The following is a 25318-nucleotide window of genomic DNA, read 5'->3' as shown; positions in this document are numbered from 1 at the left end:
ACTCCCGATAAATGGGAGATATATCCAAAGGGCCGCTTGTGGTGAATTAACTGAAATCCTTGCAAGGTGATACAGTTAAGAGTAGAAATAAACATTTCACTTAACTTATCTTTCAGAGTGAATTCAACCTGTACAAGTAAAACCGAACTCTTCGTTATATGTAACTTTGACACATTCCATGGTTATAAGGAATTGACCGACATGATATAGTTGATGAAGAATCATATTATACTGTACCTAATACAGAACAGTTAATGACAGTTATCAACCTGACTTCTTAATTGCTCTGGGGGAATATCATAGGTTCTGCTAGTAATAGCTCTCGACGGTATTCCGTTATATATATGTTGGAATTAATCGTAATGAATAATTTCAAATGATATATACGGCTAGTGGCAATAAAGAACCTAATGGGTCGCATATGGGACTTGGAATCGGAAGACGAAAATGTAATTAGTGGGACATACACATATGGGCCGAAATTTGTATTAATTTAAGGATAAATTAATTTGATTAATAATTATAATTTGATTATGGTTATCAATTAAATTAAAAGATTATCTGATAATATCAATTAGAAGTTTTTATGTGATTGAAACTCTAATTAATTATCTCTAATATTAATTAATTACGCAAGTGTAGGAGAATAACTTATTCTAAACAAGTTCATGAGGACAATAGGATAATTTAAACAAATTCATATGGTCAAAAGATCAATTGAACAAATTCAACGGGTTAACGAGACACTTTGTAAGTTTAGAGGGGCAATCGGTTTTTTCGATCAAATTCATGAGCCCTAGTGTATTACGCCTTCATTAATTGAATCGAATTTATTACATTTGATTCTTTATTGGATCCGGTTAAAGCGGAACTCTTAAGGTCTTGTTTGATAATAAAAAAAATTAATTGAAATAAGAATTTACTATTTAATTAGTTTAAGGGTCTGTTTATTGGTAGTTATTATTGTTGCTGTTAGTTGTTAGCTGTTGTAGTTAATTATTATTGTTGTTAGTTGTTTGATATTAGTTGATTAATTAGTAGTGTTCGATAAAATTATGATAAATCATTGTTGTTAGTATATTAAAATGTCTAATATGGATATATTTTAAATTAATCAATAAATAAATTACAAAAAAAATAAATTCCAAATATAAATCAGCAGTAAAAACTGACAGTGTCAATCTAAAAGTTCTTAGTTTTGCTAACGATGATGACAGTCCCTTTTTGGCAATAAAAAAAACCACACTCGGACCAACCCTCATTGGCATATCCACCCAGTCTTTAACGATTCTTTTTTAATGGATTTGGTTTCTTAAAATAAAAAATAAAAATAGCAACCCTAATTATTTTATTTTGTTTTGTAATTATTGTTTTTTAATTATTGTTTTGTTATTTTATTGTTTTTTCGTTACAATTATTTAATTTTTTTTAACTAAAAGAAAAGAACGAGTCTAGCATTGATACACCTTACACACAGGACTGGTCCTGGGCCTTGATTTTTGGGGCGCAGGCCAGGGCCCGTAGATTTAAGAGGCCCCAATTTTTTTTAATATAATATATGGAAAAATTACACAGAAATTCATATTTTAAAAACTATTTACAACAATATCAAGTCATAATTTTAGATCATGTCAAACTAATAAAATCAGTACTTTTAATATATTTTAAGGATTAGAATTTATAAATTAGAAGTCTAGAATATATTTTATAGAGTTTATGGTTTATGAATTGAAATCTAGATTCTTAAAATTATAGTGTAAAATCATAATAGATAGAGAATAATGACATATTAAAAATGAAGTTTGGTGATATAATTTAATTGTAATTTTGTACTGTAATTGACCCATAATATATATTTAAAAAGAAATTAAAATTATAACCTACCTGTTTTGTGCGCCGCTGCGTTAGGATTCATCGGGCCTGCCTCCGTTTTATGCTTCTTCCTTCCTTCATTTTTCTTCACGTTTGCTGATTGCGTTTTCTTCCTTCCGTTTTCGTGCCGCTCCTACCTATTGTTTGCGTTTTCTTTTCTTCCATCAGGCGTCTCTTTTTCGGTTTGCTACGTTCCTAATATGGTGAGTTGTGGTGAATAATGAATTCATAATAGGATTGTTGATTTTTGAGGTCTTAATTTTATATATATGATATGATTTTGATTATTTTATGATATGATTGGGATGAATATTGATTTTTTTTGTTCCTTTTTATTTTATATACCTAATTAATTCCTAGATGAAAAATAAGAATGCATATATGATATGATTTGAATGTTTCTGATTTTTGGGGTAAGAATGTTTACGGGTAGGAATTTTGATGCTTCAAGACTTTTTTTTTTGTTCCTTTTTATATACCCAATTCCTTTTTGTTCATTGATGCTTTTATGATATGATTTTTGATGTTCCTGATTTTTTTTGGGATGTTTTACTGATGTTTACATATAGTTGCTGTTGCTGATGTATCTGATTTTTCTGTATTGGCATTTGCTTGATCTGAAAATGACAATTGCGATTGAAAACCTAAAACGGATCTCTCTCTTATATAAGTGTTTGATAGATTGATCACATGTATCTTCTCAGTGTTAGCATAATTGTTTAGCTTAATCAAGGATTGGTAAATGGGCTTCTCGTTTCCGAATTTGCTTTATTTTATGTACAGATTTATATTTTACGTGTGTGTTTTGATTTTGGATATATGTAAATTTCGGCTTGAATTTTATCTGTGCGGTGCAGTCTCTGGTTGCGAATGAGGACTTTCAGCACATTTTGCGTGTGCTGAATACTAATGTGGATGGCAAGCAGAAGATTATGTTTGCTTTGACCTCAATCAAAGGTATTGGGAGGCGCTTTGCAAACATTGTCTGCAAGAAGGCCGATGTTGACATGAATAAGAGGTTTTTTGCTTTTCTACTTTGCTCTTATGTCTCAAAGAATATCAGTACATTACTTGATTGGGATATGTAGTCTCCTTGCCGGTTTAATGTACCTTATAGCTGGTTGTTTCTTAACCTTCCATTTTTTTTTGGATTGTATCTATATTATATGTCTATATGCCCAAAAGCCTCTAGCTTTGGCTTGGCTAAATGAAAAGTTTTCATGATAATTGCTATGATAATTGCTGCGAGACTTCTGTGGGGGATTATTCTTGTGAATTGTGCCATAATGATTTACTTGCTCTGTTTTTTGGAGTTTTATTGTGGTCAAATTAAATCAGTTTCCTTTTTCCTTGACACATTGCAATCTGCTGTTGCATGCATGAAATACCTTGAAATAATGCAATGTAAGTTATGACAAGAAGTATGCATTGAATCTGGGCTTCGTTATTGATTTGCCACCTTGATTGGCTAAGTGTCATCTTTCATCTATATTATTGTTGAGGAAGAAACCCAAATCAACATTAAAATTTGAATTGGTCGGAGAAAGTTCACCACCAGGGCCATCTTTATGAAATTGATTTTCATCTATCCTATTGTATCGAAGATGACTTTCCATCCACTTGATATTTACTTATTTAGTGATCAAATTTTAGACAGGTAGCCTGCTTTGAAACTTGATAAGGGTCACCTATTAATCGAAGATGAAATAGCTTAACCAATTATAACTTATTGGCTTGTTGGTTTTTATTTCCAAGTAAAGGCATCTCTATACTTTTGTCTCTGAATAATGTGTTCTTGTTTAGCTTTGTTCTTCAAAAACATCAATTTGTTTCACATGTAGCCTGATTTGCTTTCTTTTGTTTTAAGGGCTGGTGAATTAACTGCTGCTGAGCTTGATAATCTAATGGTCATTGTTGCGAATCCTCGTCAGTTCAAGATCCCACATTGGTTTTTGAATAGGCAAAAGGACTACAAGGATGGGAAATATTCTCAAATTGTCTCCAATGCATTGGACATGAAGTTGAGAGATGATTTGGAGAGATTGAAAAAGATAAGGTAATTTATTGTGGAGCCTTTTGAGCTGAACTCCTACGATGCTAACAATTGATAATTGAAATTTGACTGCAAATTTTATGCATCATTCATTATTTTGCAGGCAGAACATGCTTTTTTGACTGAAGTGTTATTTCTTTTAATTGGTTAATCTTGGTATTTCGTCAAAATTTGTGCAGATGAGCATAGCTTAGATTATTATAATTGGAGTTGGAAAACTATTAATTGCTTTGCATTCCTTTTATCACCATTTCTAAATAAAGAGAGCTAATTGTCTGATGGTTTTTTAGTAGTGAGATGTCAGCGAGCTATTTTCTTACAACTAATGAAACAAACTTCCAAGTAACATGTTCGTACTTCCAAGTAATGTGGAGTGTGTTAATATGCAGGAACCATCGTGGTCTGAGGCACTACTGGGGTCTTCGAGTTAGGGGACAGCACACCAAGACCACTGGTCGTCGTGGAAAGACTGTTGGTGTCTCAAAGAAGAGATGAAAAATCTATTTATTGGCTTCAACAATTTTGTTGGTCTGCAGAGGCAGAATTAGTCACCTGCTACAAGAAATTTTGCATTAGAAAAATTTAGATATGGCTTTGTTAGATTGAAGGATTTTAATTCTGTTAATGGGTTTATCGATTTACTGTTTGCACAATACTTATTCTACTCTGTCTGTTTTAGAATGCATGCAATTGGCATCTATTTTGAATGCGACTTGAAAAGAAAAACTTGTTTTCTGTACAACTCTCTACAAGTTGGAATAATTGAAAAGCGATTGATTAGTTGAAAGTAATGTTTGCCGTATGTCAAATAATCACTTTTGTATGTTTTGAGAAGATACATAAACATGATTTGATCAGTATCTTATCTTGGGAGTCTCTCTAAACGTGATTTGATGGAAGTGAATTGAATTATTTTTCTTGGCATTTTAGACAAATGAAGTTATGTAGTACGTGTTTATGAAGTTGCTCCCTTGCCTGCAAATTGAATATGATTTATGTATCTCTCTTATTATCATTTCTTTACTATTTTCCACCTTTAAGAACTCTCCATAGATAGATTATACTGGTTAACAACTTTAGGTGCCACGTAGGAAAAATAACAACGAAAGTATACATCCCATTAGGAGCTATTGTTACTTCATAATTTTGTGGGGTAAAAAAAATATTAATTAATAAAATTGAACTGTTACACATGTTGCTGTAATAATTGGACTGTTATACATGTTTGCTGTAATAATTGGACTGAAACAACATTTTACCCACTAAATAAAGCAGTATTTTCTGCTTTCGCGGGCGCCTGATGCGCTGAGTCTGGTGTGTGTGTTACACGCGCGCCTGCGTGATGCCCACCTTTTGCTATGTTGTCTCATAAAGAGTAGATTGTGGCTGATAAATTGGTCCTTATCAAAAAAAAGGAACAAACTAAATTTAGTAACATCTACTCTTGTGGTTGGTTGTTACCAATCTTAGTTTAGTAACAAGGAAATCAGACCCATTAGACATGCTTATCTTCCTATTCTTTTCCATGTTTGACACCTGACAGATCTCCCGTAGCATATAGGGAATACAATAATAATCTTTTGACATTCTTTTCCAATTATTCTCTTTGTTGAGACTGACATTGTATTCTTTTTTTAGTATATGTCAGTAGATATGTTTTTACGGAGTCTTGTACAGGTATAATTTTAGGCATTTCTTATCTATTAATTCTCTTTTATTTGCTGTTTAAATTTAAATGATCTATGGTTTGTTGTATAACTTCTTATTTATCATTCGCATCAAATACCAAATCGAAAGATTTCCTGCCCACCAAATATTTCCTTATGATGCATCTGCATATTTTCTCATTCAAACTAATTAAGGGACGTCTGTGTAAGTCTCATGATCTCATTAGTATTGGCAACTTGGAACTTTTCTTACTGGACTTTGGCTTTGATGCTCATTTGAAGTGAAATTTTTCTGTGGTTGATGTTTTAAGTGAAGGGAAAGTTGTGTAGTTTAATTGGTGTTCTCTAGATTGGTTCATGAGTTTCCATCTATTGAGAGTTTTGTCCAAGTTAAAGATTTTTAATTAGTAATTTTCTGTTAAAGAATCCTAAAAATCCATACGTGAATATATGTCATTTTGTCTTGTAAAAAATGAAGAAGAAGAGTGTTGTCTGTTTAGTACCTTGCTCAATTGGATATACATTAATTGTCAAACACACTAATGTTTAGTATGCCTCAAGATGTGAATATCCATATGCAACTTGTAGATGGAGAATTATTTTTGTATTTCAGAATTGGTTGAATTATGTGGTAGGTGGAAAATCGTGGAATTGTTATACCTGTTTGTTATTGATTATTGCTGAGCTTTAGGAAATTATGTTGAAGTATGGTCTTTTTTAAGCTATATTTTTTAAGAGTCTTACTAGAGTTTCTCTTCTGTCTTTAGGTAGGGCACAGACCTTTATCCATGATTTTTCATTTTGATTTCAGACTTATTCCTTATCTTGGTTGTGTAACTCTTACCTGTGCTAATTCAACATTATCCAGCCCTAACGGGCAACAGTTTATGTCCTGCAAGGAAGCTTCTTCTTATTTAAATTCCCCACTTGGTCTTCAAGATTCAAGCCAATTAAATTTTGGTCCTGTGGATGGCAATATTCAAATGATAGAAAGAAAATCTTCTGGGAATGTAAGTTCTGTATAACCTTCGTTTTATACTTTTGACTTTCTTCAGAAGTTTGTATTGACAAAGCAGTATTCTACAGGCTTCTGACGTCACCTTTGTTGTTGACAAGAATGAAGGTGCTCTTGTCTGCTGTCCAGAATTCTCCCTTAGTAAATCTGTTGAACATGAAGAAGGAACCTATGAAAGTAGGGATTCTTGGACAGGCTGAAACAGTGAGGAGATATAAATGCCATAAATGTACTATGGTTTTTGATGAGCCAGATGACTTGCTACAACACCTGCTATCATCTCATCAAAAGACTCCAAAGAGGCTTAGACAAGAAACATCTACTAACGAAGCGGTGATAATTAATAATGGAAAGTATGAATGTCATTTTTGTCACAAGTCTTATGATGAAAGGCATCGCTATAATGGTCACCTTGGGAACCACATAAAAGACTATTTTAAGAGAATTCAAGCTTCAGGTGAAACTGTTGGAATCAAAAGAAGCAGTATGCCTCCATCTGTTGCAGTTCATCCCAGTGCCTTGAAGATCAAGAATCAAATAAGTTGTGCTGTTCCGAACTGTGAGATGAAAGAAAATGATACTAAGGAATCTTACTGTGGGAAGCAGGGTTTAGTTTGTAGCATGATTGATGATAAATCAGGAGATTCAAATGATATTGTTGTTGTTGAAACTAAAAGTGTCCAGGAAGGTTCTCCCAAATGTTCATTTCCTGCAGTTGGAACGAAGCAAATGTGTGCACCTTATAATAATGAGAATCAGCTAGATGAAAACTTGATTGAAGGACATGCTCAAGAATTGGGTTCTGATAATAATTTAGTTGCTGCGAGCTCTATAGAAAATAGTGAAAATATCAACGATAGACGTCTTTCTAGTGCAATAAATAGCGTCGAAAATCATGATAGGGACTTCTGTGGAGATAATGCAAGAACTGTTTTGGGAAATAATTGCTCATCACAAGAGGATGTTGTAGCCAATGGCAAGGAGCAGAGAAATATTCCTTCTGCTAATGACCAAAGATATGCTTCTGTAAATGATGTGCATGGGCTTTCAGCTTCCACTACAATGACTTATGAAAGAGGTTCTCAAGTGGGTCTATCTTCACCCTTCGATGAGAAAATAGGTATGTCAAATGATAAGGTGAGCCAAGATTCTACTACCACAATGAAAGAGTCCAGGTATGATGACATGGGTGGTTCTAGCAAGAATGTGCTAACAGTTGGTTTTGGAAGCAACAATGTGACTGTTGAGGATTTTGTTACTGACATTGAACTGGATAGCAGCAGAAGCCGCTTAGTTATTCCAACATGGATTGATCAGACATCTTATACAGAAAATGAAATGAATGGAACTCACAGATGCACAATAAAGAAACATGGGCAAGAAAGGAAATCTGAAGGCGAACAACTTACTCTATTTGGTTCTGAGCAATACCTTGGCTGTGAAAATACAATAGCTAAGGTGTCTAATGATACAACAAAGGTGCCCAATCATGATGAAGTCCTGCATTTTCAGAATAGAATGCATATGAAAGGAGTTAATCTAATTGCAGCACAAGTAACTGCTGCTGAGCTAGAAAGCAGCTCTGGCAATTCTTTGCTTGTTCCATCTGGTAATGAACTGACATTTTCTATGAAGGAGAATAGAGTACTGAATGGTGCACCAAAGAACCTTGTTCAAGATTTAAATTCTGATAGCAGTTCACATAAACCTTCTTGTGATGACCAGATTTTTAATTATGAGAACAATGTGAATATGGTCTCTTCGGTTACAGTGGATCAGCCTAAGATAAAGAAGTTAAAAGCTTTTCTAAAGGGGAATGCATCTTGCTTTTGACTATAGCCACATGGAATGGGATCCAGATGTTAAAAGTACCATACAAGAAAGTTATTCTAGAGACTGTTCCCTTGTTACTTCTGGAAGTCAATGGAATGCTGCTGAAGCTAATTTAACTGGTCTATACTGTAGTCCTCTTGATGGGCAGAAACGGGCTTCTGCAAGGGACTTGCTTCATCTCTCTAATAGTGTAGACGAGTGGAGTGCTGGGCGTAATTCAGGCAGGGTCTTCACAGGTGAAGATAGAAAGAAGTTAGAGATTGTTAGGCCTCGGAAGAATGAAGCAGTTACTGGTTTAGGAAGCAATATCCAAGCTAATGAAAATGTCATATCTGAGCTTATGTGGAAACATGATGAAGAAAATGACTTGCTTGGCAGTTTCACCGATACTTCTTGTCGACTTGCACATTCATCAGGTTGTTTTACCACATATGATCTAATGTCAGATAAGGTATGAGATATGACAACTTTTAAAGTTACTGTAAGCTATGAAAATGCAATTACTCATAAGTATTAGCAAATGTCCATAAAAAAAGTAGTATTGGCAAATGTTTATGGGGTTTGCTGTTCCTGTTGCAAGTTTTTTAATGTTGATAATATGTTTAGCTTAAGATGTATTGAATTTGATGTTATATCAACAACCTGAACAAATATCAGGTGGTTGGACAGCTATTCGGATCCTTCTTTTTCAATTACGAATCATATTTTTGACAGAACTGGAAAAGAGAAATCTGGATAGTGGAGTTCAATTAGTTGGTATTAAGGCTTGGTTATTGTTGTTTTCAAATAGGAACTAATATGTAACAGTACTACTAGTGAAGTAATATCTGTCGGACTAAGTTTTAAGAGGCAATACTAGTGACTTCTCTGTAACTCTTTAAGGGATGTGAAATTTATTGAGTGAACTGCAAAAATTTGTGTCTCTGACATGACTTGATTTCACGGTTTTATATGATGGTTCATGTTAGCCGACCCCGAATCATTTCGGAACTAAGGCTTTGTTGTTGTTGTTGTTGTAGTTGTGTGAGTGATATAAAATCAGTTATAATTTTCACAGGAAATGTTTTCACTTTTGATTTTTTGCTATGGTATAATTTGGACTCTTTTTTCAAATAGGATTCTGTAACCATATTGGTAATAAAAGTAGTGCACTAATATCCTTATGCACTAGAAGTATAAGGTGATAACATTAGTCTTACACTTTCTAGTTATTTCTTTTCATTCAAAACTTTTACCCTCTTAAAATGCTTTTTAATGTACTCTATGTATGCGCTCATATTTTGTTGAACAGTTTCTTGGTTTATTTAGTTTTCTATATTCTATTTGGAATTGCATCCTTTACAAAATGGTTTCATATTGACCTTTTCTCTTATTCATATTCTCTGAGTTGCAGCGATGCATGAGGTGTTTCATTGCACATTTTCAATGTTAGTTGTGTATAAATTGTAATACTTACTTAGACAGAGGGATAATAAATGTTGAAAAGTCTTATGGGATTTTAGCAGGTTGACCAAAGATTGCTGATGACGCTAATTTTTTCACGCATTTGATGACCCGTGGTGTGTGTGGTTTTGTAAAACTGGTGATTTATAATAGATGTATTTTCTTTTTCCTATGAACAGGGTGGGAATGAAATCTTTGGCGAGAAATTCAGTGGCATATCAGGTGTGTGTGATCAATCTATCAAACACGTATATAAGAGAGATCCGTTTTAGGTTTTCAATCGCAATCGTCATTTTCAGATCAAGCAAATACCAATACACGCATATAAAGACTCAGGCAATCATAGTTTTTTCTGTAACTATACCAAAAAACAGAAGAAAAAGACGAAAAGGAAACCCAAATAACATTTTGGATTGCAGCGAGTCGGAGCAGGAGAAAAAAGAGTAACTGAAGGCGACCAAGAAGAAGTAGAAACAGAAGGGAGAAGAGTGAAGCTAATGTAATTCGGGTTTTAAAGGATTAACATTACATTACTGGGTTAGGGTTTTATTATGCTTAAAGACGCTTTTACCCTCAAGAAAGTGTCTCGTGTGTGTAAGGTGTATCAACGCTAGACTCGTTCTTTTCTTTTAGTTAGAAAAAATTAAATAATTGTAACGAAAAAACAATAAGTTTTCATGATAATTGCTTCAAGACTTCTATATGTGTGTTCATGCATGCAACAGCAGATTGCAGATTGCAATGTGTCAAGAAAAAAGGAAAATGATTTAATTTGACCACAATAAAACACCAAAAAACAGAGCAAGTAAATCATTATGTCACAATTCACAACAATAATCCACACATATAGAAGTCTCGAAGCAATTATCATGAAAACTTATTGTTTTTTCGTTACAATTATTTAATTTTTTCTAACTAAAAGAAAAGAACGAGTCTAGCGTTGATATACCTTACACACACGAGACACTTTCTTGAGGGTAAAAGCGTCTTTAAGCATAATAAAACCCTAACCCAGTAATGTAATGTTAATCCTTTAAAACCCGAATTACATTAGCTTCACTCTTCTCCCTTCTGTTTCTACTTCTTCTTGGTCGCCTTCAGTTACTCTTTTCTCTCCTGCTCCGACTCGCTGCAATCCAAAATGTTATTTGGGTTTCCTTCTCGTCTTTTTCTTCTATTTTTTGGTATAGTTACAGAAAAAACTATGATTGCCTGAGTCTTTATATGCGTGTATTGGTATTTGCTTGATCTGAAAATGACGATTGAAAACCTAAAACAGATCTCTCTTATATACGTGTTTGATAGATTGATCACATGTATCTTCTCAATGTTGGCATAATTGTTTAGCTTAATCAAGCATTGGTAAATGCGGCTTCTCGTTTCCGAATTTGCTTTATTTTATGTACAGATTTGTATTTTATGTGTGTGTTTTGATTTTGGATATATGCAAATTTTGGTTTGAATTTTATCTGTGCGGTGCAGTCTCTGGTTGCGAATGAGGACTTTCAGCACATTTTGCGTGTGCTGAATACTAATGTGGATGGCAAGCAGAAGATTATGTTTGCTTTGACCTCAATCAAAGGTATTGGGAGGCGCTTTGCTAACATTGTCTACAAGAAGGCCGATGTTGATATGAATAAGAGGTTTTATGCTTATCTACTTTGCTCTTATGTCTCAAAGAATATCAGTGCATTACTTGATTGGAATATGTAGTCTCCTTACTGGTTTAATGTACATTATAGCACAACAATAATCCACACATATAGAAGTATCGAAGCAATTATCATGAAAACTTTTCATTTAGCCAAGCCAAAGCTAGATGTGATCAATCTATCAAACACGTATATAAGAGAGATCCGTTTTAGGTTTTCAATCGCAATCGTCAATTTCAGATCAAGCAAATACCAATACACGCATATAAAGACTCAGGCAATCATAGTTTTTTCTGTAACTATACCAAAAAACAGAAGAAAAAGACGAAAAGGAAACCCAAATACCATTTTGGATTGCAGTGAGTCGGAGCAGGAGAGAAAAGAGTAACTGAAGGCGGCCAAGAAGAAGTAGAAACAGAAGGGAGAAGAGTGAAGCTAATGTAATTCGGGTTTTAAAGGATTAACATTACATTACTGGGTTAGGGTTTTATTATGCTTAAAGACGCTTTTACCCTCAAGAAAGTGTCTCGTGTGTGTAATGTGTATCAACGCCAGACTCGTTCTTTTCTTTTAGTTAGAAAAAATTAAGTAATTTTAACGAAAAAACAATAAGTTTTCATGATAATTGCTTCGAGACTTCTATATGTGTGTTCATGCATGCAACAGCAGATTGCAGATTGCAATGTGTCAAGAAAAAAGGAAAATGATTTAATTTGACCACAATAAAACACCAAAACACAGAGCAAGTAAATCATTATGTCACAATTCACAACAATAATCCACACATATAGAAGTCTCGAAGCAATTATCATGAAAACTTATTGTTTTTTCGTTACAATTATTTAACTTTTTCTAACTAAAACAAAAGAACGAGTCTAGCGTTGATATACCTTACACACACGAGACAATTCTTGAGGGTAAAAGCGTCTTTAAGCATAATAAAACCCTAACACAGTAATGTAATGTTAATCCTTTAAAACTCGAATTACATTAGCTTCACTCTTCTCCCTTCTGTTTCTACTCCTAAAACGGATCTCTCTTATATACTAGTTTGATAGATTGATCACATCTAGCTTTGGCTTGGCTAAATGAAAAGTTTTCATGATAATTGCTTCGATACTTCTATATGTGTGGGTTATTGTTGTGCTATAAGGTACATTAAACCAGTAAGGAGACTACGTATTCCAATCAAGTAATGCACTAATATTCTTTGAGACATAAGAGCAAAGTAGATAAGGAAAAAACCTCTTATTCATGTCAACATCGGCCTTCTTGCAGACAATGTTAGCAAAGCGCCGCCCAATTCCTTTGATTGAGGTCAAAGCAAACATAATCTTCTGCTTGCCATCCACATTAGTATTCAGCACACGCAAAATGTGGTGAAAGTCCTCATTCGCAACCAGAGACTGCACCGCATAGATAACATTCAAACCGAAATTTGCATATATCCAAAATCAAAACACACACATAAAATACAAATCTATACATAAAATAAAGCAAATTCGGAAATGAGAAGCCGCATTTACCAATGCTTGATTAAGCTAAACAATTATGCCAACACTGAGAAGATACATGTGATCAATCTATCAAACACGTATATAAGAGAGATCCGTTTTAGGTTTTCAATCGTCATTTTCAGATCAAGCAAATACCAATACACGCATATAAAGACTCAGACAATCACAGTTTTTTCTGTAACTATACCAAAAAACAGAAGAAAAAGACGAAAAGGAAACCCAAATAACATTTTGGATTGTAGCGAGTCGGAGCAGGAGAGAAAAGAGTAACTGAAGGCGACCAAGAAGAAGTAGAAACAGAAGGGAGAAGAGTGAAGCTAATGTAATTTGGGTTTTAAAGGATTAACATTACATTACTGGGTTAGGGTTTTATTATGCTTAAAGACGCTTTTACCCTCAAGAAAGTGTCTCGTGTGTGTAAGGTGTATCAACGCTAGACTCGTTCTTTTCTTTTAGTTAGAAAAAATTAAATAATTGTAACGAAAAAACAATAAGTTTTCATGATAATTGCTTCGAGACTTCTATATGTGTGTTCATGCATGCAACAGCAGATTGCAGATTGCAATGTGTCAAAAAAAAAAGGAAAATGATTTAATTTGACCACAATAAAACACCAAAAAATAGAGCAAGTAAATCATTATGTCACAATTCACAACAATAATCCACACATATAGAAGTCTCGAAGCAATTATCATGAAAACTTATTGTTTTTTCGTTACAATTATTTAATTTTTTCTAACTAAAAGAAAAGAACGAGTCTAGCGTTGATATACCTTACACACACGAGACACTTTCTTGAGGGTAAAAGCGTCTTTAAGCATAATAAAACCCTAACCCAGTAATGTAATGTTAATCCTTTAAAACCCGAATTACATTAGCTTCACTCTTCTCCCTTCTGTTTCTACTTCTTCTTGGTCGCCTTCAGTTACTCTTTTCTCTCCTGCTCCGACTCGCTGCAATCCAAAATGTTATTTGGGTTTCCTTTTCGTCTTTTTCTTCTGTTTTTTGGTATAGTTACAGAAAAAACTATGATTGCCTGAGTCTTTATATGTGTGTATTGGTATTTGCTTGATCTGAAATTGACGATTGCGATTGAAAACCTAAAACGGATCTCTCTTATATACGTGTTTGATAGATTGATCACATCTAGCTTTGGCTTGGCTAAATGAAAAGTTTTCATGATAATTGTTTCGATACTTCTATATGTGTGGATTATTGTTGTGCTATAAGGTACATTAAACCAGTAAGGAGACTACATATTCCAATCAAGTAATGCACTGATATTCTTTGAGGCATAAGAGCAAAGTAGATAAGCAAAAAACCTCTTATTCATGTCAACATCGGCGTTCTTGTAGACAATGTTAGCAAACCGTCTCCCAATACCTTTGATTGAGGTCAAAGCAAACATAATCTTGTGCTTGCCATCCACATTAGTATTCAGCACATGCAAAATGTGCTGAAAGTCCTCATTCGCAATTAGAGACTTCACCGCACAGATAAAATTGAAACCGAAATTTGCATATATCCAAAATAAAAACACACACATAAAATACAAATGTGTACATCAAATAAAGCAAATTCGGAAACGAGAAGCCGCATTTACCAATGCTTGATTAAGCTAAACAATTATGCCAACACTGAGAAGATACATGTGATCAATCTATCAAACACGTATATAAGAGAGATCCGTTTTAGGTTTTCAATCGTCATTTTCAGATCAAGCAAATACCAATACACGCATATAAAGACTCAGGCAATCATAGTTTTTTCTGTAACTATACCAAAAAACAGAAGAAAAAGACGAAAAGGAAACCCAAATACCATTTTAGATTGCAGTGAATCGGAGCAGGAGAGAAAAGAGTAACTGAAGGTGACCAAGAAGAAGTAGAAACAGAAGGGAGAAGAGTGAAGCTAATGTAATTCGGGTTTTAAAGGATTAACATTACATTACTTGGTTAAGCTTTTATTATGCTTAAAGACGCTTTTAACCTCAAGAAAGTGTCTCGTGTGTGTAAGGTGTATCAACGCTAGACTCGTTCTTTTCTTTTAGTCAGAAAAAATTAAATAATTTTAACGAAAAAACAATAAGTTTTCATGATAATTGCTTCTAGACTTCTATATGTGTGTTCATGCATGCAACAGCAGATTGCAGATTGCAATGTGTCAAGAAAAAAGGAAAATGATTTAATTTGACCACAATAAAACACCAAAAAACAGAGCAAGTAAATCATTATTTCACAATTCACAACAATAATCCACACATATAGAAGTCTCGAAGCAATTATCATGAAAACTTATTGTTTTTTCGTTACAATTATTTAATTTTTTCTAACTAAAAGAAAAGAACGAGTCTAGCGTTGATATACCTTACACACACGAGACACTTTCTTGAGGGTAAAAGTGTCTTTAAGCATAATAAAACCCTAACCCAGTAATGTAATGTTAATCCTTTAAAACCCGAATTACATTAGCTTCACTCTTCTCCCTTCTGTTTCTACTTCTTCTTGGTCGCCTACACTTACTCTTTTCTCTCCTGCTCCGACTCGCTGCAATCCAAAATGTCATTTGGGTTTCCTTTTCGTATTTTTCTTCTGTTTTTTGATATAGTTACAGACAAAACTATGATTGCCTGAGTCTTTATATGCGTGTATTGGTATTTTCTTGATCTGAAAATGACAATTGCGATTGAAAACCTAAAACGGATCTCTCTTATATACGTGTTTGATAGATTGATCACATCTAGCTTTGGCTTGGCTAATTGAAAAGTTTTCATGATAATTGCTTCGATACTTCTATATGTGTGGATTATTGTTGTGCTATAAGGTACATTAAACCAGTAAGGAGACTATGTATTCCAATCAAGTAATTCACTGATATTCTTTGAGACATAAAAGCAAAGTAGATAAGCAAAAAACCTCTTATTCATGTCAACATCGGCCTTCTTGCAGACAATGTTAGCAAACCGCCAACCAATACCTTTGATTGAGGTCAAAGCAAATATAATCTTCTGCTTGCCATCCACATTAGTATTCAGCACACGCAAAATGTGGTGAAAGTCTTCATTCGCAACCAGAGACTGCACCGCATAGATAACATTCAAACCGAAATTTGCATATATCCAAAATCAAAACACACACATAAAATACAAATCTGTACATAAAATAAAGCAAATTCGGAAACGAGAAGCCGCATTTACCAATGCTTGATTAAGCTAAACAATTATGCCAACACTGAGAAGATACATGTGATCAATCTATCAAACACGTATATAAGAGAGATCCGTTTTAGGTTTTCAATCGTCATTTTCAGATCAAGCAAATACGAATACACGCATATAAAGACTCAGGCAATCATAGTTTTTTCTGTAACTATACCAAAAAACAGAAGAAAAAGACGAAAAGGAAACCCAAATAACACTTTGGATTGCAGCGAGTCGGAGCAGGAGAGAAAAGAGTAACTGAAGGCGACCAAGAAGAAGTAGAAACAGAAGGGAGAAGAGTGAAGCTAATGTAATTCGGGTTTTAAAGGATTAACATTACATTACTGGGTTAGGGTTTTATTATGCTTAAAGACGCTTTTACCCTCAAGAAAGTGTCTCGTGTGTGTAAGGTGTATCAACGCTAGACTCGTTCTTTTCTTTTAGTTAGAAAAAATTAACTAATTGTAACAAAAAAACAATAAGTTTTCATGATAATTGCTTCGAGACTTCTATATGTTTGTTCATGTATGCAACAGCAGATTGCAGATTGCAATGTGTCAAGAAAAAAGGAAAATGATTTAATTTGACCACAATAAAACACCAAAACACAGAGCAAGTAAATCATTATGTCACAATTCACAACAATAATCCACACATATAGAAGTCTCAAAGCAATTATCATGAAAACTTATTGTCTTTTCGTTAAAATTATTTAATTTTTCTAACTAAAAGAAAAGAATGAGTCTAGCGTTGATATCCCTTACACACACGAGACACTTTCTTGAGGGTAAAAGCGTCTTTAAGCATAATAAAACCCTAACCCAGTAATGTAATGTTAATCCTTTAAACCCCGAATTACATTAGCTTCACTCTTCTCCCTTCTGTTTCTACTTCTTCTTGGTCGCCTTCAGTTACTCTATTCTCTCCTGCTCCGACTCGCTGCATTCCAAAATGTTATTTGGGTTTCCTTTTCGTCTTTTTCCTCTGTTTTTTGGTATAGTTACAGAAAAAACTATTATTGCCTGAGTCTTTATATGCGTGTATTGGTATTTGCTTGATCTGAAAATGACGATTGCGATTGAAAACCTAAAACGGATCTCTCTTATATACGTGTTTGATAGATTGATCACATCTAGCTTTGGCTTGGCTAAATGAAAAGTTTTCATGATAATTGCTTCGATACTTCTATATGTGTTGATTATTGTAGTGCTATAAGGTACATTAAACCAGTAAGGAGACTACGTATTCATATCAAGTAATGCACTAATATTCTTTGAGACATAAGAGCAAAGTAGATAAGCAAAAAACCTCTTATTCATGTCAACATCGGCCTTCTTGCAGACAATGTTAGCAAACCGCCTCCCAATACCTTTGATTGAGGTCAAAGCAAACATAATCTTCTGCTTGCCATCCATATTAGTATTCAGCACATGCAAAATGTGCTGAAAGTTCTCATTCGCAACCAGAGACTGCACCGCACAGATAAAATTCAAACCGAAATTTGCATATATCCAAAATCAAAACACACACATAAAATACAAATCTGTACATAAAATAAAGCAAATTCGGAAACGAGAAGCCGCATTTACCAATGCTTGATTAAGCTAAACAATTATGCCAACACTGAGAAGATACATGTGATCAATCTATCAAACACGTATCTAAGAGAGATCCGTTTTAGGTTTTCAATCGTCATTTTCAGATCAAACAAATACCAATACACGCATATAAAGACTCAGGCAATCATAGTTTTTTCTGTAACTATACCAAAAAACAGAAGAAAAAGACGAAAAAGAAACCCAAATACCATTTTGGATTGCAGTGAGTCGGAGCAGGAGAGAAAAGAGTAACTGAAGGCGACCAAGAAGAAATAGAAACAGAAGGGAGAAGAGTGAAGCTAATGTAATTCGGGTTTTAAAGGATTAACATTACATTACTAGGTTAGGCTTTTATTATGCTTAAAGACGCTTTTACCCTCAAGAAAGTGTCTCGTGTGTGTAATGTGTATCAACGCTAGACTCGTTCTTTTCTTTTAGTTAGAAAAAATTAAATAATTGTAATGAAAAAACAATAAGTTTTCATGATAATTGCTTCTAGACTTCTATATGTGTGTTCATGCATGCAACAGCAGATTGCAGATTGCAATTTGTCAAGAAAAAAGGAAAATGATTTAATTTGACCCTAATAAAACACCAAAAAATAGAGCAAGTAAATCATTATGTCACAATTCACAACAATAATCCACACATATAGAAGTCTTGAAGCAATTATCATGAAAACTTATTGTTTTTTCGTTACAATTATTTAATTTTTTCTAACTAAAAAAAAAGAACGAGTCTAGCGTTGATTTACCTTACACACACGAGACACTTTCTTGAGGGTAAAAGCGTCTTTAAGCATAATAAAACCCTAACCCAGTAATGTAATGTTAATCCTTTAAAACCCGAATTACATTAGCTTCACTCTTCTCCCTTCTGTTTCTACTTCTTCTTGGTCGCCTTCAGTTACTCTTTTCTCTCCTGCTCCGACTCGCTTTAATCCAAAATGTTATTTGGGTTTCCTTTTCGTCTTTTTCTTCTATTTTTTGGTATAGTTACAGAAAAAACTATGATTGCCTGAGTCTTTATATGCGTGTATTGGTATTTGCTTGATCTGAAAATGACGATTGAAAACCTAAAATAGATCTCTCTTATATACGTGTTTGATAGATTGATCACATGTATCTTCTCAATGTTGGCATAATTGTTTAGCTTAATCAAGCATTGGTAAATGCGGCTTCTCGTTTCCGAATTTGCTTTATTTTATGTACAAATTTGTATTTTATGTGTGTGTTTTGATTTTGGATATATGCAAATTTCGGTTTGAATTTTATCTGTGCGGTGCAGTCTCTGGTTGCGAATGAGGACTTTCAGCACATTTTGCGTGTGCTGAATACTAATGTGGATGGCAAGCAGAAGATTATGTTTGCTTTGACCTCAATCAAAGGTATTGGGAGGCGCTTTGCTAACAGTCTACAAGAAGGCCGATGTTGATATGAATAAGAGGTTTTATGCTTATCTACTTTGCTCTTATGTCTAAAAGAATATCAGTGCATTACTTGATTGGAATATGTAGTCTCCTTACTGGTTTAATGTACCTTATAGCACAACAATAATCCACACATATAGAAGTATCGAAGCAATTATCATGAAAACTTTTCATTTAGCCAAGCCAAAGCTAGATGTGATCAATCTATCAAACACGTATATAAGAGAGATCCGTTTTAGGTTTTCAATCGCAATCGTCAATTTCAGATCAAGCAAATACCAATACACGCATATAAAGACTCAGGCAATCATAGTTTTTTCTGTAACTATACCAAAAAATAGAAGAAAAAGACGAAAAGGAAACCCAAATAACATTTTGGATTGCAGCGAGTCGGAGCAGGAGAGAAAAGAGTAACTGAAGGCGACCAAGAAGAAGTAGAAACAGAAGGGAGAAGAGTGAAGCTAATGTAATTCGGGTTTTAAAGGATTAACATTACATTACTGGGTTAGGGTTTTATTATGCTTAAAGACGCTTTTACCCTCAAGAAAGTGTCTCGTATGTGTAAGGTATACCAACGCTAGACTCGTTCGTTTCTTTTAGTTAGAAAAAATTAAATAATTGTAACGAAAAAACAATAAGTTTTCATGATAATTGCTTCGAGACTTCTATATGTGTGGATTATTGTTGTGAATTGTGACATAATGATTTACTTGCTCTGTTTTTTGGTGTTTTATTGTGGTCAAATTAAATCATTTTCCTTTTTTCTTGACACATTGCAATCTGCAATCTGCTGTTGCATGCATGAACAAACATATAGAAGTCTCGAAGCAATTATCATGAAAACTTATTGTTTTTTCGTTACAATTATTTAATTTTTTCTAACTAAAATAAAAGAACGAGCCTAGCGTTGATACACCTTACACACACGAGGCACTTTCTGAGGGTAAAAGCGTCTTTAAGCATAATAAAACCCTAACCCAGTAATGTAATGTTAATCCTTTAAAACCCGAATTACATTAGCTTCACTCTTCTCCCTTCTGTTTCTATTTCTTCTTAGTCGCCTTCAGTTACTCTTTTCTCTCCTGCTCCGACTCACTGCAATCCAAAATGGTATTTGGGTTTCCTTTTCGTCTTTTTCTTCTGTTTTTTGGTATAGTTACGGTAAAAACTATGATTGCATAAGTCTTTATATGCGTGTATTGGTATTTGCTTGATCTGAAAATGACGATTGAAAACCTAAAACGGATCTCTCTTATATACGTGTTTGATAGATTGATCACATGTATCTTCTCAGTGTTGGCATAATTGTTTAGCTTAATCAAGCATTGGTAAATGCGGCTTCTCGTTTCCGAATTTGCTTTATTTTATGTACAGATTTGTATTTTATGTGTGTGTTTTGATTTTGGATATATGCAAATTTCGGTCGAGGGACCTATCAACAACCAAAATCGTTGAAAGAAACCAGCATTAAAACCATCCGGGCCAGAGGCCTTATCTGGGTGCATGTCAAAAAGCGCCACTCGGAACTCATCAAGGGTAAATGGTTCAGATAACTTATTATTATCCAGAGGTGTGACCTTTGTTTTGATTAAATTGCAAATGGATGACAAATCACTACGCCTACCAGCATCATCAAACAAATTATTAAAATACGAGATCGCCTCTTTGCATAATTCATCCGTACTCGACGCCCAGCTCCCATCATCCCTTTGTAATTTCACAATTTTATTCCTCTTTTGTCTACCATTTGCATAAGCATGAAACAATTTCGTATTGGAATCGCCATCTCTAAACCTATCAATTTTTGCTATCTGCCTCCAATGGTCTTCCCATTTTAGAAGTCTATCAATCAATTTTATTCTTACCGCTTCATATTCTTCAGCCGCTGCACCAGAGTTCGCCTCTCTTAATTGATCAAGTCTAGCTGAGCAGTTACTCACCTCCTCACGCTCAGCACGAAGCAAACCCATGCCCCAACGTTCAAGTGAACTTGACACAGTAACTAATTTATCCAGCAACGGCATAAAATCGGCCTTATTCCAGCTCTCCTTCACCGTTTCCTCCAATGTTGCCTCTCTAAACCACTTCCTTTCAAACATAAATCTCTTACACGGTCGACTCTCAATATCTGTAAGTGTGTTTACCAGAATCGGACTATGATCCGATAGGGGAGCTGTGATATTAAGCAAAGAGGCTTCAGGGAAAAGAAGTAGCCAGTCAGAATTGGCCATTGCCCTATCCAGCTTTTCTTGCACTTCATTCCATTTACCTCTATGCCTGATCCATGTAAATGGATAACCCCTCCAAGGTAAGTCGAGTAAACCACAATCACTTATCGCTTCTCTAAAGCCTTGAAAACACCAGTTAGGGTGATCGTGTTCACCTTTTTTATCTTCTGGAGAAAGTAGATCGTTAAAATCACCAATAATCGTCCATGGTAATGACGAAGCAAAGGCAATAGAGCGCAGCAAGTCCCAACTCTCCGGGAATCCATAAAATCCAGTTAATCTCCAGTTCCCTTTAACGGAATCCGTAATTTCCATATCTATGTGATTATTAGAAAAAGATAAGAGTGAGCACTCCCCAGCCTCCCTCCATAAAATACACATCCCACCACTACGACCTACACAGTCAACCACAAAGCAGCCAGCAAAATTAATTTTACTCTTAATGCTAAACTTCTTTTTATGTTTTATATTTGTATTAATGCTAAACTTCTCTTTTACCATACGTAAAAGCAAATTTGAGATTTTTTTATTAAAAATACATTAATAGTACAAAACATCATATAAAAAAACAAATTGATAATTCTTAAACCATATGTATAAAAACACCAAATCGATAATCCTTAAACCATATATCTATGCATGCTGCTCCAAATCGTCTTATAAAGGGTTCGTTGGCCTTTTCTATCGAACATATAAAGACGTATAAAAAAAAGGTATCCGTCCACCACTTAAAGACATCAATTACAATTTCTATTATCTTTCTACTTTCTCTGGATTATATATTGGATTTAGCATCAAAGCTTCCACTAAGGGCCACTCAACGCAAGCACCAATGAGCCTTTTTATGTATAGTTTTAATTATTCGGTGCGGTGAGCCTGGATTGAACCTCAATTCACTCCCTTAAAACAAAAAACACAACATCTCTTGTACTAAAAATTCAAATAAATGATAGCTGGAACACCACCACAAATGGGACCCACTTCCATAAAACAAACAATAAATCACGAAAAAATAGGAATTTAAATAACCAGTTTGAAAACATAAAGAATGATGAAAATGGACCAGAAGAAGAAACACTAGATCATAATTCAGTGTTAATATACACGCTAAAAAGCTTGCAAGCCTCTTGTGCTCAATTTTAGAAAATTAGAAACAAATTGCATATACATAAAAATTAATCCAGTAAAATCACTAAAAACTTTAGCAATTCTTTAAGGAATAAGTAGGAACACCACCCTTCAAAGGAAAGCATCCTCATGATGATAATGTGGATAGGGAGAATGAGATTCTGGTAAAAAATCCAACTCGGGATGATCACACCCATCGAACTGGACCTCTGGGCACATCCCACACCAGATGTCACAGATGGAGATGTGTGATCTAGAGTTTTCGACGGCTAATCAGATATTAGGTTTCTAGTGACATTTGTAGATATTGGAGCTCGAGTCTCAATAATGAAAACCTTATAATAAATCATTAAGGAAATTCATGCTAGTGTTTTGGGAAAAAAATTCCTAGATGTATATAAGTCGATCGAATATAGTAACATCAAAAGGCTTAGAACTCTTATTTGGGTCCCAGTTGGGCTTCAAATATTCACGAGGGGCATAATATTTATCATGAGAGTTCAAACGCCTATTGCGTCCAATTCAGACACATAACGAGAAAGTTATACTATGTAAAGCCAAAAGTCAACCTTCCAATGAATTCTAAAGATTTACTAGATGTGCAGTATCGAGTTAAATCATTCTAACACAATCGACTAGGCTAGATTTAGAGGTTTAACGAGCAAGTTACATTTCTTAAAAGATAAGGATGAACTCGATCTTGACCAGAAGTTATCACAAAATCGTTATTATTATTTTTTTAAGGGTAAAGTTCAAATAAAACCCCTGTGGTTTCACTAATTTTCAGATAAAGGACTGTGGTTTACTTTTTGTCAAAACAAGGATTGAGGTTTCAAACTTGTAATAATGCTCTTAAAACCATCTTTAACGACCTGAAAATAAAAAATTTCAAGAATTAAAGTTGTTCAACGTCATATTTTCTATGGAACTACATTTTCGATTTTCGAAAATAATCTTTTTTGGAACTTTCTCTCTCTAAACATTAAATTTCTTTCTCTTTACCAAACATCGTCTAAACAATCTCAAAATAAAAAAGTTGAAGAATTAAAGTTGCTTAAAATATTAGTAGTTCTTAAAATATGTCATTTTTAAAGTCATCAAAGGTGATTTTAATAATATCAACCGAAAAAGTCCTTATTTTGTTAAAGTTAAAAACCTCAATCCTCGTTTTGACAAAAAGTAAACTACAATCCTTTATCTGAAAATTAGTGAAACCACAAGGGTTTTATTTGAACTTTACCCTTTTTTTAAAGCATGCCACTCTTTCTTAATAATAATAATAATAATAATAACGAGCCCGCTAACGGGCGCCCCGGGGCACTAGATAAGAAAAATAATTAGCATTAATTTCTACATTGAAATAATAAATAAAATGATGTCATTATTGATCATTAATCATTTTTGTTGACTAATTAATCACTAATCATTTTTTTTACTAATTGATCATTAATTACTCCATGTTATTCCCACCATAACATCTCATTCCCTCTATTTTCTATTCCCACTATTTCATCTTCCCTTAGAAATTTTATAAATTTTTCAAGTTTTTTTCATCTTCCTACCATAACATCTCATTCCCTCCATAATATTTCCCACCATTTCACTCATTTTGAGATTTTTTTTCTTTCAATTTCTGCAGATTTCTTTAATGATTAAATGATTAATGATTAGTATAAAAAAAAGTCAAAAAAATTGATTAATGATCATTAAATGATAAAATGACTAGTCAAAAAATGATTAATGATCAATTAGTAAAAAAAAATGTCATTAATGATCAATAATGACATCCTTTTATTTATTCTTTCAATGTAGTAATTAATGACAATTATTTTCTTTATCGGACGCTCGTTAACTTTTGCCTAATAATAATAATAATATACCAAATCTGTTAAAAAAGAAAAAATAACCAAATACAAAACTTATATTACTTATTATCATACTCCCTTAACCAAAATATTTAAGGGTCAAATACATGAATATCATAATTAAGTACAAAATTACAATTAAATCATATCACCGAACTTAATTCTTAATATGTCATTATTTTCTATATATTATGGTTTTAACCCATAGTTTAAAAATTCTAGACTCCAATTCATAAATTATAAACCCTAAAAAATATATTATAGACTTCTAATTTATAAATTATAATCCTTAAAATATATTAAAAGCACTGATTTTACTAGTTTGACATAATCTAAATTATGACTTGACATAGTTGTAAATAGTTTTTAGAATATGAATTTCTGTGTAATTTTCCCAATATTTAATAGTATTATCATTTATTTTATTTTTATTTATTTTTTTAATTTACCCAAATGTTTTAATTTAAACTTAAAAATATATAATTAGTTTCCATAATTCATTTTATAATATCCAATTAATTGATAAATTATCCAGAAAAAAATATGATATCATATAACATTGGGACATAAAAATCATAAATTTTGGACATGGACATAACGATTCTCCTCGCCTGAAAGATCTTCATCCTTAAAATTATACCTACATAGTAAAATGAACAAATAAGAATATTAATGTCTAATATACTCTTCCCTTTTCCAATCTCAGGACAGTTTAGTATCGCATTTACACGATTTCGTAGACTTAGGGGGGAGGGGCCAATGGGGATCATATATAAGCAATCTCGATCCCCTATAGAGCCGCTTATACATGATCTCACC

General features: G+C 33.6%; 2 protein-coding genes across 3 annotated transcripts; both read left to right on the top strand.

Annotated features, from left to right (window-relative positions):
* Window positions 1–1880: 1880 nt before the first annotated feature.
* LOC136235797 (small ribosomal subunit protein uS13z/uS13y/uS13x-like) lies at window positions 1881–4716 on the top strand. Its single transcript, XM_066025829.1, has 4 exons — window positions 1881–2075; window positions 2730–2890; window positions 3740–3928; window positions 4315–4716. The coding sequence occupies exons 1-4, from the start codon at window positions 2073–2075 to the stop codon at window positions 4418–4420; spliced, it is 459 nt and encodes a 152-aa protein (XP_065881901.1). The 5' UTR covers window positions 1881–2072; the 3' UTR covers window positions 4421–4716.
* A 117-nt stretch (window positions 4717–4833) lies between these two features.
* Window positions 4834–10486, top strand: LOC136235796 (uncharacterized). 2 transcript variants are annotated; one of them, XM_066025828.1, is made up of 4 exons: window positions 4834–6602; window positions 6679–8891; window positions 10063–10105; window positions 10183–10486. In XM_066025828.1, coding segments are annotated over exons 1-2 (1764 nt in total). In that variant the 5' UTR covers window positions 4834–6600; the 3' UTR covers window positions 8441–8891; window positions 10063–10105; window positions 10183–10486. The 2 variants fall into 2 exon arrangements, with proteins under 2 accessions (XP_065881900.1, XP_065881899.1); XM_066025827.1 differs by having other exon boundaries at window positions 10063–10486.
* Window positions 10487–25318: the final 14832 nt, after the last annotated feature.

Source organism: Euphorbia lathyris, chromosome 7 (assembly GCF_963576675.1).
Source record: "Euphorbia lathyris chromosome 7, ddEupLath1.1, whole genome shotgun sequence".
Lineage (NCBI taxonomy): Eukaryota > Viridiplantae > Streptophyta > Magnoliopsida > Malpighiales > Euphorbiaceae > Euphorbia > Euphorbia lathyris.
The sequence above is the reverse complement of the archived record's forward strand: the minus strand, read 5'-3'. Positions and strand labels throughout refer to the sequence as shown.